Source organism: Aptenodytes forsteri, unplaced genomic scaffold (genome assembly GCF_000699145.1).
Source record: "Aptenodytes forsteri isolate BGI_AS27 unplaced genomic scaffold, ASM69914v1 Scaffold115, whole genome shotgun sequence".
Classification (NCBI taxonomy): domain Eukaryota; kingdom Metazoa; phylum Chordata; class Aves; order Sphenisciformes; family Spheniscidae; genus Aptenodytes; species Aptenodytes forsteri.
Window position 1 is genome coordinate 2,036,544 of NW_008795319.1, and position 17,362 is coordinate 2,053,905.

Consider the following 17,362-nt stretch of genomic DNA (forward strand, 5'->3'; position numbering starts at 1 on the left):
GACCAAAAAATTTTCCCTGGAAAATTTCAGGGTTTTCTTTGGTACATTCTTTCAACTATGTGAATTTTCTATACTTACTGCACTTACAGATTGATTACTTAAAGAATCTTTAAACTGAATGTAGTATTATAGTTGGAACAAATGTGAATGTGTCCCCAGTAATATATACTCTATATGTACAATCATTTCCTAACTGTATGTGTACATTTTAACAGATTATTGCTATGTTGTGGGCCATCATATAACTGCAGGCATTGACTTGTTATCCTTTAATGTATATAACCCTTAAAAAAAAAGGACTTTATTTCAGTTTAATTAAACCTCAGTGCATCTGTGCAGATATGTGTAAATTACCTCTTTTTTTTTTTCTTTTGGCAGCTGAAATATTGAGGCCACTTGTCATGTTGACTGCTATTTATTCTAAGTTCCAAATTCAAACTTGCCCCTAAGTGATACAAACCATGTTAATTTGTGATGTGTAACTGAAGAAGAAAGTTTCGCACTATATTTTAATTTGTTTCTCATTGGAAATAATGTTATTAACCACCTTCTTGAGTATAAGGTCTGTTTCTAGAGATATGAATAAAAGAGCCCTCAACCATAATCAGTTCACAAATGGAGTTGAGATTGGGCAGCATTTCCAGCTAAGGAAGCTCCAGGAAAACAAAAGATACGAAGAGACATTACAGGACACCAGCAGGAAAGGGGCTTAAAAAGAGGCCTCTTTGGCTGTCCCAGTGCTGCTCAGAACATCCCTCTCCTTTTCTTAAAAAAATATTTTTTCTCAGTTCCTCCTTTAAAATAACTTTAATTGCTCCTGCCCTCTTAAGAGTGTGACTGTACTGCAGAATTAACCACTGTGATGAGCCCCTGTCTTAGACTGAGCCCAGCCCCAGTGTTTGGGGTCACTCCTGCCGTGTCTCACCTGTGCTGCGCTCCCTGTGTTTACTTCTGAGGAATTCTTGTGCTGCAGTAAAATAAGATGCTCTGGGGAGTTACGGAAACCAGAAGTATTGTAGGGAGGTTGGGAGTGTAGGAGGAAGCAGGCTAGGTGACACCACTTCTCATAGTCATAAAGCAAGGAAGCTTTCTGTTGTGTTAAAACCTTAGCTCATGGTTGAACCTGCTTCCTGCTTTGCCCTCCTCTGTAATGAGGTACAACCCTGTGTACAGTATCTCTTAACGCAAAGAAAATGTTGGGTTTGGGCTCTTGTCCTGGGAATCAGAGGAGAAAGTTCTTTTCCTCCTGTTTGCAAGACACTTATTGCTAATCTCCTGGAAGATGTTCCTCATTTGGGACTCTGCAGCAACTTCGTTGGTACATCTTGGATGGTCTATTACAAATATTGAACATGCCCTTTTGCGTCAGAGGGATGCATGGGAGCTCCTGGTCTCTTGCCACCTCATCTTTAACATGGTTAAAAAAGAATAGTTAGTAGAATAGTTACCAGGTAAAACAGTTGGTACTGTTATTCTTCCAGCTTTCTTTGTATGTGTAAAATGTCTTCAGTGCTCTTGCCTAGTGAGTGAAGGAAGATAAAGACAAAACAAAAGAGACAATGTACAATAAACCAGCCCTCCTAAGTTGTCCCACCCACTTTTGAAGGTGTATTGGATAGGTCTGGGCTTTCAGCGCACTGTATAATGCTGACACTTTTTGTGTTTCAGCTACAGATGGACTTTAAACCAACCAAGTTGTAGCAAATCTGGTGCAATAAGTGCATAGTACTTTCTTTGCCAAGCTTTGGATCTCAGAGAAAACATCTGACAGACAATACAAGTTCTCATTTCCTGAAGAATTGGGCCCTTTCTTTGCTCATTTGGCCTTTTTATTAATTACATATGTTTCCTTTATTAGTCTTAATCATACCCGCTAAATGTTGGGGGAGGAATAAATATTATACTAGCATTTGTAAAGAGTATTGAATTTCTACCTGACTTATTTTTTGGTGCTTTCTTTATTTAGGAACTTTGTGCTGCCTTTGAAGCCAAAGAGGAGACATATAAGTGTTTAATGCAGAAAGGCCAGCAGATGCTTGCAAGATGCCCAGAGTCTGCTGAAACAAACGTTGAGCAGGACATAAATAACTTAAAAGAAAAATGGGAATCAGTACAAACAAAGCTCAGTGAAAGAAAAGTATGTGTTTTTACGTAAAAATAGAAGTGTAAATCATGTATTTAAGGATGTTAATGTTCAGTGCTTTTATGCATGCATACTTGCTTGATCTTTTAGATTTAAAATAAATTGTAGAGACAGTTATGCAGAATTCATTGGTATGTTTAGAAAGTACCGGTCAAAAAAGGGATTCAAGAAGTTGATTATCCATAATTGGGGGGAGGATGGGTGAGAATGGCACAAGTCTGTTCCATAGAAATACGTGAACTGATACTGATAATGCTCATTTGGTAGGATGAGGGCTTTTCTGGTTTTTATTACAGTAATCGTAGACATGAGAGAGTGAATAAAATTATTTGATCATTCAGGTTTATCTCCTCAGTACAGAATTGCTGCATTAATTTTCCTAGCTTTTATCCTTTTTTTTTCTTAAAATTCCCAAATGCTTGGCCTTCTGCCACTTACTTCAAGTGACTACCTTCTGTTCTAATGTAGATCAATGATTTCACTGATACGCAACATACGTTTTCTTATTATTAATTTCATTTTGCTTTCATTCCTTCACGAAGTGTAGTCCATTTGTTCTACCTCCATCAAACAATGAAGAATATCAATAATTACAAGCAGAGGAACTCTCTGTGCAGCCCTGATATGTATAAAGCACAAATATTTAACTCATTACTTAGTTATATTTTAAAGTAAGAATGCTGGTGTCTCTTAAGGTAACTGTATAATGTAAGAACGTCAAACTAATTAATACCCAACATGAGCACCTTCTTGCAGGAAGCTGTAAGGTTGGAGCGCTCAGCTGGGCCAGCAGTGTGATTGTTTGAAAATCTCTGACTGCTGTCTTATGACCAACAAAAATTCTGTATCCAAAATTAGTCTCGGTTCAGGCAACCAAAATGACAATTGGGCTTTATTAAAAAGAAGTGGTCTAGGCAAACTTGTTCTTTGTTTAGTGCAAAAGAATAAATTAGATGACCTCTTTGAGGCTCTTTCAAATGCACTGCCACCTTAGATTTCTGAGATTCTACTGATTTTGTATTGAAATTGATAAATCCATATGTCCCATTAGGATTAAGTAGTAGAAGATGTAATGTTCTAATGTGGAAAATTTTATCTTTGTACTAGGTGCTGTATTTTCTACTCACCTATCATACATAATTCTACTGTTACTCTTCTGTCCATCTCCTTTAATATGCTCAAATGTAGGCTGTGCTTTTAAACCTCAGAAACTGAGTTGGAAAAATGTTTTAAAATGCTAAACTAAAATGGTTTACTCCAAAATGCTGAACTAAAATGGTTTACTTGGCTGAAGCCCCTGCACAATATCAACTGCTATTAAAGTATGACGTATCTTTACAGACCAAACTGGAAGAAGCCCTCAATTTAGCAATGGAGTTCCACAACTCACTTCAAGATTTCATCAATTGGCTTACTCAGGCTGAGCAAACTCTAACTGCAGCTTCTCGGCCAAGTCTTATCTTGGACACGGTCTTGTTTCAAATTGATGAACACAAGGTATGTAAAGAAACAGATGTGTAATGTTTTTCTCCCACTCTGTGGAGATACTTTAACAATGTCCAAATGAACCCTGTAACACTGGCACTCAGAGAAACATTTAATTTGTTTTAAAATTGCATTTTATAGTCTTTCTTGCTACATCATTCTTTATCAGACTGGTTTTTTTCAGTGTTTACCCAGTGCTTGAGCAATGTAGTTTTCAGAGTAATTTTCTCCCTTTTTTCCAAGGTTTTTGCCACAGAAGTGAATTCTCATCGAGATCAGATCATAGAGCTGGACAAAACTGGAACCCATTTGAAATATTTCAGCCAGAAACAGGATGTTGTCCTTATTAAGAATCTGCTGATTAGTGTACAGAGTCGATGGGAAAAAGTAGTTCAACGCTTAGTTGAAAGGGGAAGAGCTTTGGATGATGCAAGGAAAAGAGCCAAACAGGTAATCGGACAACAGCTGTTGTACAACTCTTTGAACTTAGCTGTAATTACATCCAGACTCTTGAAGAATATGGTGCTTTAAAGCACTTTCAAGTAAGTCTGGGTTTAGTGTAACAGACACTGTTGAGTTAGTGGAGCAATTTCTGTGATTCGATCATAGAGCACTTCATTTGGGAGGTGAAAGCGTCATTTTCAACCCGAGCAGTGACTTCTGTCTGCAATACAGGATAGTCTGAAAGAAGAAAGTTACAGTATGGCTTCCAGATGTATATTAGTGCCATCTGTCCTCAAAAAGAAGTTTCATAATCAACCCGTTATATTTTAAAGAATGTGATGAACCCTTTTCACTAATCTGTGGGAGTATGCCTTAGTGTTTTCTTCTTGGGTTTACGTTGTGCCCTGATACTCATCGCTTCCTCAATCTCTTATGTTAGTTACTAGACCAATATCTTCTCTGTGGTAAGATATCTCCATTTATTTCCTTAAAAACCTGGAGAGGTTTTTTTATGCAGTTTTCCTCACCAGGGAGCATTCATGGTTTTTTCCTTAGATTCATGTTCACTTCACTGAAGAACATAAATGATAAAACGCAAAATGTGTGAGAGGAATGTAATCTGTTTAAGCATCAGTAGGAAGTTCTACCTTCTTTTTATTCAAGTGAACATGACCATTCAAGATTGGTCATGTTCACAGCCAAACCACATTCCCATGTTCACTGCTACTGCCACTCAGCTCATAGAGTAAGAACTTCTCTGAGCAATAAATTAGCCCATAAGCTAATCAAATGTTATTTATTTTACAGCAGTTTCTCTTGTGCATCCACATACACAGCAGTTCTACAATGAGATGGATTTCATCTCTATATCCATTTACAGAGCTGAATACAATAAGTTATTAATTTAGGATGACAACTATCTATGCAGAGCAGGGAAGCAGTACTGAAGGGTACTGGTGTCAAGGCCTGATCCACAGCCCTGAACAACAGGGTCCAGGAGCCTTGAGACGTTTCTGAACTAGTTCTTGTGCTTTCATGTGTAGGCAGCTCAGGCAAGAAGAATTTTCAAAAGAGACGCAGAAAGAGAAATGACCAGCTTAGAAAAATTGAATCCCAAAGGGATGCCGCTTTGTGAAAGCTGGTTGAATCTTTGGTCTTTCCCTGCTTCCTTCCCTGAAGCACTCTTTTTGTTGAGACAGGAAGGAAGATCAAGGATCTGTTCCTTGCCCGTCAAGATAGCATTTGATATAATGAGAGCATTTATGAGCGTCCCAGGGAAAATCTTGGGCAGTCATCCAGATGAGAGTTTTCCCCAGTGATTTACTGCTGTTGTCCCATATAGGCAGTAGCTAAGCCCTATTCTTGCTGTATTTACTATTCATTACTAAAAATGTAGGAATCTAAATGACCAACACATCAACAGAAGTTACCAATATGTCTTTGAAAGATGCATACTGTGTGTGCAGATCATGTACATAAAAGGCTGCTAATTCACCTCGGAGAAGGGAGGCTAAATCATAGAATCATAGAATAGTTTGGGTTGGAAAGGGACCTCTAAAGGTCATCTAGTCCAACCCCCCTGCAATAAGCAGGGACATCTTCAACTAGATCAGGTTGCTCAGAGCCCCGTCCAACCTGACCTTGAATGTTTCCAGGGATGGGGCATCCACCACCTCTCTGGGCAACCTCTTCCAGTGCTTCACCACCCTCAGCGTAAAAAATTTCTTCCTTATATCTAGTCCATATCAAGTCCAGTGGGCACATGGTTGGGCTAGTACCTGTTTGAGAGACCAGGGAGAAAAAGCACACCAAATCTTTCCAAAGTCTGCAGAGTACTTGTTTGGCCTGTAGAGAGTTGGTTGGGGTTTAATGTTGTCAGACTATTTTATGAACCAGTGAATTTTAAAATCATGCAAATGTTGCTTTCCTGCAGTTCCATGAAGCCTGGCACAAACTTATGGAATGGCTAGAAGAGTCAGAGAAATCTTTGGACTCAGATCTTGAAATTGCAAATGACCCTGACAAAATAAAGATGCAGCTTGCACAGCATAAGGTGAGTCATGCGTGATGAAATGCAAAGTGCCCAGTGAGATGGTGAGATGTAGGTAAGTCTATCAGCCTTGCACTGTTCAGTCAGCAGAAGAAGTAGGTTTGTGGCCTCACTACAATGGAGTGCGTATTAGTATCAAATTAAACAGTGGTGTGTTACAGGTGGGGAGTGAAAAAAAACTTTTCACAGTACCTGATCTGTGGGGGAATGGTTAACTATGAAGAGGAAAGATGATAATACAGCACCATGGAAACTTTAAAAAACAAAGTAATACTATCTCAGAATAGGAATCTCTGAAAAGGTTTTATTACAGGCTTTTTTCAGTCCTTAAACCACAATTTTACCATCCAGTTATTTGGGTTGGGATTTTCCTTTTAATACTACAGGACCACCTCAAAACTGAAAAATAATCTTGTATTTTGATTGGCAGTTGCCTTTTATGTCAAGTGAAAATATTAATGAAATCCTCTAGAAAGTACAGTGACACCATTAGTAGCAAATGTTGTTTCTCTTCATGGGATTCAAAATTCCAGGACCAGCTTTCCACAAACCCAGATACTGTAGGTGAAAATGTAAAAATCTCCCTGATTGACCTGGCTTTTCAAACAAACAATGATAATGTAAAAGCTGTGTAGTTCCATCAGACACAGAGCAAAAGGATGGATGGAAGAAGTCTTTACTTCATTTTTACTTTTGTAAAGAGCCTAGAATAATATGTTACTGAGGATCAAGTGGGTGAGTGGTAGAATCTTCAGACACAGGCTGGGGCTCAAAATTTATCTTGGAGCAGTTTCATCAGAGACGGAGTATTGAAAGATCATTCATTTTTCTACACTTTGGCATACATTTACTTCTGTTTTTCATGTCAGTCTTATTGTTGTCTATTTACTCCTATCTTTTCATTCTGCACAATATCCCCAAGGGTTTGCAGATCTAATTTTTCCTTCTCAACATAGCTTCTGATGATTGCTTTTACCTCCAACAAGTTTTGTCACATACATTTATGTTTTTCATGTCAGTCTTATTGTTGTCTATTTACTCCTATCTTTTCATTCATTTTCTACACTTTGGCATACATTTACTTCTGTTTTTCATGTCAGTCTTATTGTTGACTCCTATCTTTTCATTCTGCACAATATCCCCAAGGGTTTAGGGTTTTAATTTTTCCTTCTCAACATAGCTTCTGATGATTGCTTTTACCTCCAACAAGTTTTGTCATTTATATTGATGATTGGTTACTGCATCAGTCTGCTTTGTATTTTTATCATCTCTCAGTTTATATGATGATTTAAGTATTGTTTATCAACCAGGAAAATATTCTCCTTTTAATATGGGAAAGCTGGCTGTTGGTCAAGCAAAAATAGTTTTACCTATGTTTCAGAGACGGAGTATTGAAAGATCATTCATTTTTCTACACTTTGGCATACATTTACTTCTGTTTTTCATGTCAGTCTTATTGTTGTCTATTTACTCCTATCTTTTCATTCTGCACAATATCCCCAAGGGTTTGCAGATCTAATTTTTCCTTCTCAACATAGCTTCTGATGATTGCTTTTACCTCCAACAAGTTTTGTCATTTATATTGATGATTGGTTACTGCATCAGTCTGCTTTGTATTTTTATCATCTCTCAGTTTATATGATGATTTAAGTATTGTTTATCAACCAGGAAAATATTCTCCTTTTAATATGGGAAAGCTGGCTGTTGGTCAAGCAAAAATAGTTTTACCTATGTTTGCTGTTAAAACTTAGATAAAACCTACATTAACATTCTGTTATGCTAACTCTGCAATTTCAGTTTGTTCTGGGATTGCTGCTGTTGCCAGAATTTGAAGTCAGCGGTGGGAATTTAGGAAAAAAAAGTCTTTTTGTTAAGATAGTCTTTCTTGTCTTCTCTGACTATCAATCTTTTAATCCTTCCGCTCCTCTCTTATCTTTATATAAAGTTCAAACTCCTCACGAGTATGGTCAACACATTGTGACTTTGGTTTGAGGTCCTTTCAGGTCCTGAGGTTTGACACTCTAGCTTTATTCTCCCCCGCTCTTCTAAAATGTTAAACTTGATAATCCCACATGTTCTTTATACCTACAGCAGTTCGTTTTATGAGCCCGAGCTTCCTCACATGGATTGGCAGATTCATCACTTCTCTCAATGATATCTTTTCTCCAGCTTCTTTTCATATAAAATGCCTGCAGAGAACAGCTACTTGAGTTGCTTGAATCTCATTTCTCATTAAGGAGTGGGATGGAATGTGGCACAGGGACATTAGGATTGAAACTGGCGATTTGGAGGAAAAAGATGAATGTGTGTGAGAGGGGGAGTTCTGTGAACTCTGTGACTTTAAACTTCAAACAACCCCCCCAAGAAATCAACTCAATTGTTTTTTAATGAGCTGTCAAACCTCCCAACACTGCAATGTCCTTCCTTGTATTTTGCGTCTTTTCCTTCCACTCCCACATATACCCCCTGTGTCTGTCTTTGTCTTTTCTGTCCAGCCTTGAAGGTTTCCTTGCTCCATTTAGTTAACGATTTTGCTATCTGAACTGAATGTGTGCTCTGTGTGTGCTGTAAGCAATAATTTGGACTCGCTCTTTGCCAGTTGTTACTGCCAAAAAAAAAAAAAAAGGCCCTGAAAGAGAAAAGCCAAGATAATATGTTTTCTCTCTCACTCATATCTAGTGTGTTGCCAGGGACTTTTGGGGGTTATTCATGGTCTGTTTATCAGCAATTTTTTTCTCATTTTTAGAAGTCAGGAATGGAAAAACCCTTACTAGGTCACCCAATCCATTCCTGTGCTAATGCTGAATGTTCCTTACAGTACATTTATATGAACCTGGCTAATTTTATCTGTATGTTCCCATCTTCCTTAGAAGGAAGGTAGATAGTTAATTACTGAGATTTCGTTCATCTTACCTGTCTGCTCCTGGCAGCTTAAACCAAAATCTGCTCTCAGTTACACCTCTGTGAAATCGCATGAAAGCAGATACAGTGTAGTGTGTGTAGTCTCTCAAAGAATTAATTGACTGCAACCCTTTGTTCACCTCTAAATCTGTTTTTCCTGTATGATCCTTCTCTGGCAGCAATTTCATTGTGTTTCCTCATGCAAATCAATAACACTGTGCATGTAGCATTACGTAGTTAATAAACCCCATCAAATAAAAGGAACACAGACATACTGTTTGTATTGAAGGAACTTATATAAAAAAACACGCTTATTTTCATTTTGAAAATTATTTTTATTGTAGTTCTAGCTTGACAATGGTGTTTGTATTCTTTCTTAAAGTGTGTTTCCTTGTTTTATATGAGGAAAATGAAAGGACAGTAAGGAAATACTGAATTACAAAACAAATGCTGCCTTTTTTTTTCCCCTGATAAGTTTTGATCCTCGGTTCCCTCTGGATCCTGAAATAACCCTAAAGTAAGGACAGTACAGTGCAAAATACCAAGCAAGTTTTAAAAAAGGAACCTTGAAGCACCCTAGGTAAAGCTGTCATACTGTCCATGTGGCATAACCCAGTGCCTACCTCCTACTTAAGACATCTCCATTCCACTTGAGCTTTCCCTGACACACATTCACATCTAAAAAGGGACGATGACTATGTGGACACAAGGGAAAGTCGGTGGAAGAGTTGTGAGCTACCATGGCACAGGTTGGTGCAGGCCAGCTGGGAACAGCTTGCCAGTGGGAGGTGAGCAGGCACCGTGTGCCGGCAGTGACCATGACGAATCCTTGCAATCTTTACATGCCTTGAGGAATTACTATAAGTTGTAAGTGGTAATCATTTCCTTGCCGGATGTGATGATACTGAAAGTTGCTCTGAGAACCAGATGAAAATCTGTTTCAGCAAACACTGAGCAAAAACTCTTTTGGCCTAGTATTTTTTGTGACCAAAAAAAAAGAACATTTATTTGATTCTGTATATATGAGTTTCCTAAAGCAAACTTGTAATTTTTATTTTTATTTGTTAACTGATTTCCTGCTAGCAGTTCATGAAGGTGTGAAATAAAACACTTTAAGCATTGCTACCATTTAAAAGCTGCTGTGTAACGCTGGTTTTGTCTTTTGTCAGTGTTCCTTTATTTAATTATTTCCTCTGTCAGTCAGTTAACTCCTCTGCAGTATCAGATGAGCTGTGTTTCTGTGTGCTCCTCTGTGCCTGTGAAAAGCTTCCAGAGGCTCTGGGCAGAAGGAGCTGTCAGAGCTGGCAGGCAGATGCAACTGCTGTGTCACTATCATCTTCCAAAGACCCTGGATCACAGAAACCTGCTTGTGATCATGGCTTCTAGCCCAAATTGAGTTATTGGGATGTCACCTGGCTGCTTCTTGTGCCTGGATCTGTATATTTTTGGCATACAATTCTTCCCAATTATAGTATGTTTCAATCTTAGGAGGGTTAAATGCTTGTGGTTGGAGGCTTCCCAGCTTGACTATGCTGAGCTAGAACAGAATGACCTTTGTAGCCCTTGGGGTGCTCTACACTGGCTTGAAAACTTAGTATGTAAAAATGTAGTGTGAAGACTGCTCAGTTCATGGCTCCCAAAGTAGCAGTTCTTTCACATTCTTCTGACTACCAGGCAGCCCCTTGCTGAAATTTAGGAATATTAAGGTAGGACAGGCATCGTTGCTCTCACTGAAGGAGGAGGAATTTTCCAGAAGTTGTTCCAGTAGGGGTAGAGCTACATTCCCAGAGAGGGACAAAAGGCAGGGACTCTGCTAGTGTCATATAATTTCAGGTGCACTGTAGCACTAGTAGACTAGAAATTTTTCAGCGAGTTTAAAATTTTCTTGCAGCAACATTTACAATTTCCGTTGCAAATAATATGTCAAAGATTAATTAACTGTGGCCTGTAAGCAGTTAATGTTATATGGGTGTTTTCTTTTTTCTTTCATATATACATAGGAATTCCAGAAATCTCTTGGTGCCAAACATTCTGTGTATGATACCACAAATAGGACTGGACGCTCCTTGAAAGAGAAAACCACCTTGGCTGATGACAATTTGAAACTTGATGATATGCTGAGTGAACTAAGGGATAAGTGGGATACAATTTGTGGAAAATCAGTGGAAAGGTAAATGAAAACCAATCTGATTATTCAGCAGATAAGGAAAAGGCTTAGGAGAATTCTTTTGGCTTCTGTTGTGTAAAAGTAAGACCAGAGTGGCTAGCTTGTTTGATAATTAAGAGTGCCAAGCCGTAAAATACTAGAAATGCATACTTTCCTGATGGTATGGAAGAGGACTTGGGGAGGGCGGGGGGGGATGGTCCCACTATTTAAAAAGGGAAACACTGATTTAAAGCTCTTAGTTGTTATCATATTATGCTGAAAACGTTTTCTTACAGTGTATGAATGATTATTTTGTGTGTGTGTGTGTGTGTGTGTGTGTGTGTGTTCATTCCCCCCCCCCAGACAAAATAAACTGGAGGAAGCCCTGTTATTTTCGGGACAATTTACTGATGCTCTGCAAGCTCTCATTGACTGGTTATACAAAATTGAGCCTCAGCTAGCAGAAGATCAGCCAGTACACGGAGACATTGATTTAGTGATGAACCTGATCGACAATCACAAGGTAATTCCAAAAATATTCTTTTTTAATTACTAGACTGCTCATAAGTGTAGCATTTTAATGCAATCTTTATTTGGCTTTTCTGTAATTTTTAGAAACATGGAATAGTTTTATAGCACAAACATGTCATCAACAATGGAAAATGCTATTAAACATACGTGGAAGAAAACAACTGTTAGTGACTCATTGACACCAGTTAGCATTGAGATACTCTGTTTAATGCTGCTATCCTGTGTATTTAGGAATATCATGTCAAAAATCGCAAGTGTGCATTTATGAATATGTGTGTGTGGGCAAGAGGTGGCAAAAATTATATTACCGGAAATCTTTGGGGGAGACAGGGCTTTTTATTTAGTACATCTGCTAACCAAATGTCCAGTGCACTCGTCATGACTACAGCAGCCTTTCAAACCTGCAGGGCTGCTGTATATTCATGGAGAAAAGTAGCTGCAATGCTTAAGTTATGCACGGGAATATACAGCTAGACTCTGGCCCAGGAAGCCTACATTGGCAAGCTGCAGTGTTTTGTTACTGAAGTGTTTTTTAAGATGGGAGCAAGTAAGAGATGTAGGACTGTGCCTCTGAATCCCAGTTTTGCAATTCAGTGTGTCAGAAGAAACAGCTGTTGAAGTTACTGGTATTGCAAAGGCTACACAACAGTCAGAGCTCTGGAGCCTGGGAGGATTATGAGGTGAAGGTCCCTCTGTTCATCTACCAGTGACTTCCAGTATCCAAAGACTGCTCAGTGAGAAGGAGATTTTGTCCCTCAAAAAAAAGTATTTGGAAACATGGGTTGCCTATAAAAATTAGCCTGAAATACACTGGAATTGCTTCTGAAATCGCATTGTATATCACAACCAAGTCATGGTTAGTGGCACGGTATACTGTAATTGTCATATCTTCTTTTAAGAGCTTCCTTTATGTAACTGGAGCTTGTTCCATCTGCAAATGTGAACATACTCTCACATAAATATATGAAGATGTGGCGAGATCTACAGCCTTATAGTCAGACCCCCAGATGGGGTTTTGGTTCCATTTTATGATTTTAAACCTTCTCCTTGATTGTTAGCATTTTATCTGATCTTTTCCTGCTGCGGCAATCTTGCACATTAATCAAGTGTGTCAGATCAATTGCTTTGATAAAAGAGTGTAAAGCCAGCGTGGTAAGGAGGCTAGATTTCCCATGCATTGCATCAGGATGGGTTCTCAGGATCTGCCTGACATTTTCCTACCATATTCCAGTTTTATTAGGATGGGATAGAGTGTAAATATCTACATATGGACTCTAATGAGCATAACTTGTGCGTTTTGAGTCACTTTGGAGTTATTCTTGATTGAACTAAATCCATATTTCGATTTCTTCTTCTAACCAGTATTTTTTTTGTTTCTCTTTACATAATTATGCCTTAATGAATTAAACATATCAAATGTATTTGGTGGTGCCTAGGTTTTCCAGAAGGAGTTGGGAAAAAGAACGAGCAGTGTCCAGGCTCTGAAGCGCTCTGCCAGAGAGCTGATAGAAGGCAGTCGTGATGACTCTTCCTGGGTCAAAGTCCAAATGCAGGAGCTAAGCACTCGCTGGGAGACAGTTTGTGCCCTGTCAGTATCCAAGCAAACACGACTGGAACAGGCTCTTCGGCAGGTAGAGGAGTACTAATGGTGCTACATGTACTTTATGAGAAGCAGAGAAAATATCTTATGGTCTAGTTACCAAAAATCTAATTTCATTTTCACTTCATGTCATTCAATTTCATTTAATTTCATTTAAAAATACTCATTTTCTTGCTCATGCATTGCTTACCTTGTCTCCATCCCTTTACCACAGCATGTAAATAATGCCTCTTAGCATTTATTATTGCTGTTATTATTAGTCCGTACCACACATGCAAAGCAAATGTTTCAAAGACCTTACCATCTAAGGAAATCACTGAAGTTACAGTCAAGCGTGAAGGGTGATTAAGAACTATGCCCCCTTCACATGAAGCTGGAGATTGCAATCATATTTATGCCCTTCGTGCCTTATTGGTAAGAAGTACATTTGTGTACTGAAAAGTTGTTTACATTGGCACAATTACAGTGCACGGTGAAGTACAATGCAGAAAAAATGGAGTTGTGCTGAGTGCACTCAGGAGCTAGAACAGTGTATGTATGTTAGTATTGGCTGGTACTGATCCCAAACAAATAGGTCCATCTGTATTGTTTCCAAACTTGAGATAATATGGATGTACAGCTCTGTGAAGATACACCAGCTTGGGTTGATGCTAGGATGGGGCTCATGCAATAGTGGAGTATCCACTGTGTACAAAATTCCTGCCCTGCTTTTCCCAGGGTACTGTGTTTGTCCAGCTCTCTGGTCTCTCAGCAGGCACAATCCTGAGCTACCTCAAACACTATTTGTGTCTGAATATGGCTGTGCCCAAAGGTGGAACTTTCTTGTTTTCTCCAGACATAAAAGGGTCAGTCACCAACGGGCTGTCAGTTAATTTTGTTTAACCGGTGTTTTAGGCTACGCAGAAAATACAGTTCTCATCTCTCCAGCTGGTCCATGAAAGCACCTCCCACGTAATTTGTCATCGTAAACGCATGACATTCTCAACTGAGCTGCAAATACACTATAAATCAGATGGCTAAAAGCATGAACAGGCTTTTAGGCTTCCTATAATTTTTTGGGAAGCATGAGATATTTTTACAGTTAGGAAAATGTAGTACTGTATATCATTGACTTTTTAATGGAAAGTTAATGTGCCAGTACTGCTGCATGATTAATGACTCCAAATGTGGGCTCAGTCTCCTTCTGTAAGCTGCAGTGTGTCTGTCAGATCCCCTCATGAGTGACTGTGACTTCTTGTATTTTAACAGGCAGAAGAATTCCACTCTGTTGTCCATGTCCTTTTGGAGTGGCTGGCAGAGGCGGGGGGGGCTCTTCGTTTCCACGGGGTCCTTCCAGATGATGAAGAGGCCTTGCGTACACTGATAGACCAGCACAGGGTAAGCAAGAAAATTAAGAGGGTCCTCTTAATTCTAATAGGCCTGTTAGAGGGTAGAATAAAGGAAGGGAGGCAAAGTCTATCCCATATAGTCATATCCGTCATCCAATGTTTGTTTTTGCAACTGTTTCTATAAGGAAGCTGGAAATTTAAGGGGGTTGACAGTTTGGTGCCCATACTGCTGTTGAGCTGTTGTTTGAGTCGTCTCGGCTTACTGAGAAAATAATGGGCCTTTAGAAAGTTGCTGTAAACATTTAGAGACAGATGCAAACCCCTTTGTGGAATATATGCTGCCTGACAATTATAACACAGACTGCTACAGTAGCAAAAGTATATCTGTCTTCTTAGCAGCATTGAGCAAAACAGCGTATACTTTTCTTTCAGGGTCATTTGTAAATGTCAGCAGAATGATGTTATCATCCATTAACCTTCTGTCATGGTGAAACAGCATGCTGTCATACTTCACATGCATTAGGTACTGAAATATTGCAGTGCCATAGGTACTGCAGATACTAGATTATAGGCCATCAAACTAACTTTGCAGTAATGAAATGGGAAAATAGCTAAGTAAGGAGCATAGAGGTCATATTTTCACTCTCCAGACAGGAGGCTACAAACATGCACGTTTAAGCCCATGCAAAACTCTTCTTGTGAGTGCAGTAGTAATAGTACCAAGAATGTAGTGCCCACAATGTTATAGAACAAATTATAAGAGTAATGGATTTGTTCATCATTGCTCTGAAGAAAGTAACAAAACTTATAAAATGGAGAGTGGAAAAGCATCCTGTGTAAATTGAGTTTGGGAATATTATTACGCAGCGGAGTGTGTGCAGGATATGACTATCTAATGGGTCTTAACTAAGGAGTTTTCAAGGTACACAAACTGCAATGTTTTGAAGAAGTTTTCAGATTTCATTTAGGGCCCTGGAAACTGGGTGCTACTCTTTAGCTGGCAAACGTATGTATGCATCAGCATATGCTGACTAATGTTGGCAGTAGCAACCTGCTGTCTCCGATGCAATGAAATCTGTCCTTTAACTGCCTTTCCTCCACATGTGCTTCATCAGTTCCCTTTTATTTAATTTTTTGGTCTTCTGAATACAGAGGAAAGAACTGTTTGAATGAAATCTTAGGTCCACTGAAATCATTAGAAAAAAACATCTTAAATTTCTCCCTCTGCAATGTAGATTGATTAACAAAATATTTCTGTACAAAAGCTCAAAACTGTGCTGCCAAAGGTGAAGCATAGCTTGGAACCTCAAACCAAAGCAAAGTTTGTCTCTGAGAAACCCTGTCCAGCTGGGGAGAATAATTGCTAGCACAACACAACCAACCTCAGTGTTAGATGTGGCCATACTGTACTTAGATTTTTTTTAGTAGGCTTTAGAAGATGTTCTCCCAACCACATTTTCTTTTTAAAGGCCAAGTAATAGAAATACAGAAATTGTCAAGCTAAGAAAGATTGTGGCACTGCTGCCTTTCCACTCAGTAAGCACATACACCAAAATCATCCTTGAATGAGTGGCCTCTCCTCTTAAGCTTACAACATTAGCTTTCAAGAAGAAAAAAAAGAAAATAAGGGAAAATTTAATCTGTGATATTAAACACCATGTCTGTATTATAATGCTGCAATATTAATATAAAAAAATGTGACTGACATTATTTACATAAATATGAAATGTATCTTCCTTTTATCACTGTGGTTCTTGTAAAATAGTTTTAATGTATTTGTATCCAGCTACACGTTGAAAGGTTTCTTCAGGACGATATTTTATCCAAATGGTCCATCTTTATGCCCATTACTGATTTTCTTTTCTTGAATACTGCATGTGATTTAATGAATTCTGCTCTCTCAGGCAGAGAGGTTTCTGTCACTCGCCATCCTCTCTAGGGACTGAGAGGTGTAGTAGGTTAATGCACTGTATTAATTAATGAGAAACATCCCATCTCCTCTCTTGTAAATGTGTCTATATCACTGGACTGCCACAGAGTTCAATACAATTAGTATCCTTTACTGAGGGAAAGCTTAATACACTGTATACAGTGTGTCATAGATTTAGATTTTGAGATAGTCTAGTACAGTTGTGCAGGGAAAACGATGATGTTGTTGCCTGTTTTCCTCCTGGCCCTGGCTTATTTTGGTCATCTCTCACTACAACCCACCTTGACTTTTCCAAAACCATTTTGAACTGAAATATTGTAAGAACTCGTGGTTTTTATGAGAGAAGGACTGCTATTGTGATTGGGTCTTAAACTCTGACGTTAATTTAAGCTTAAGTCAAAATCAGTTAGTAATGAATCCCTTTAACTATACAGTCTACCTATTCCAGGCTTTTAGAACAAGGTAGAACAGATGATTTCTTTTACACTTTTATTTCATAATAGCTTCATATTTACTTTGTAAAGGCACAGGGTAATGTCATTAGGAGTTGTTGTAGAATCTGTTTTTACAATGTTTAGGTGATTTTGAATTTTCTAGGATCTGACCTGGCTGATCTTTAATTTCTGGAATCCAAAATAGCCCTTCGTGGATGGAGAGAGGAAGAGTTAAACTTTCAGAGACATGATTCTATTTTGTAGCCCAATTACAGATGTTAAAATATAACAAAAAATTCCACTAAGCACTGGGAGATGTTGGCAGTTCCAGTTAAGGGCGCTCACAAAGACACACAGACTTACACAACAT

The 17,362-nt window shown here is 38.6% G+C and overlaps 1 protein-coding gene across 1 annotated transcript in view; it reads left to right on the plus strand.

The window, feature by feature from the left end:
- The window catches only part of LOC103899300 (dystonin-like), a 120,231-nt gene that overhangs the window by 83,389 nt on the left and 19,480 nt on the right, over positions 1-17,362 (plus strand). The window contains exons 48-55 of the mRNA XM_009279739.2: positions 1,967-2,137; positions 3,485-3,640; positions 3,872-4,078; positions 6,006-6,125; positions 11,024-11,193; positions 11,533-11,692; positions 13,137-13,331; positions 14,549-14,677. Of these exons, the coding sequence (XP_009278014.1) occupies positions 1,967-2,137; positions 3,485-3,640; positions 3,872-4,078; positions 6,006-6,125; positions 11,024-11,193; positions 11,533-11,692; positions 13,137-13,331; positions 14,549-14,677 (1,308 nt within the window). The remainder of the gene's footprint in view (positions 1-1,966; positions 2,138-3,484; positions 3,641-3,871; positions 4,079-6,005; positions 6,126-11,023; positions 11,194-11,532; positions 11,693-13,136; positions 13,332-14,548; positions 14,678-17,362) is intronic.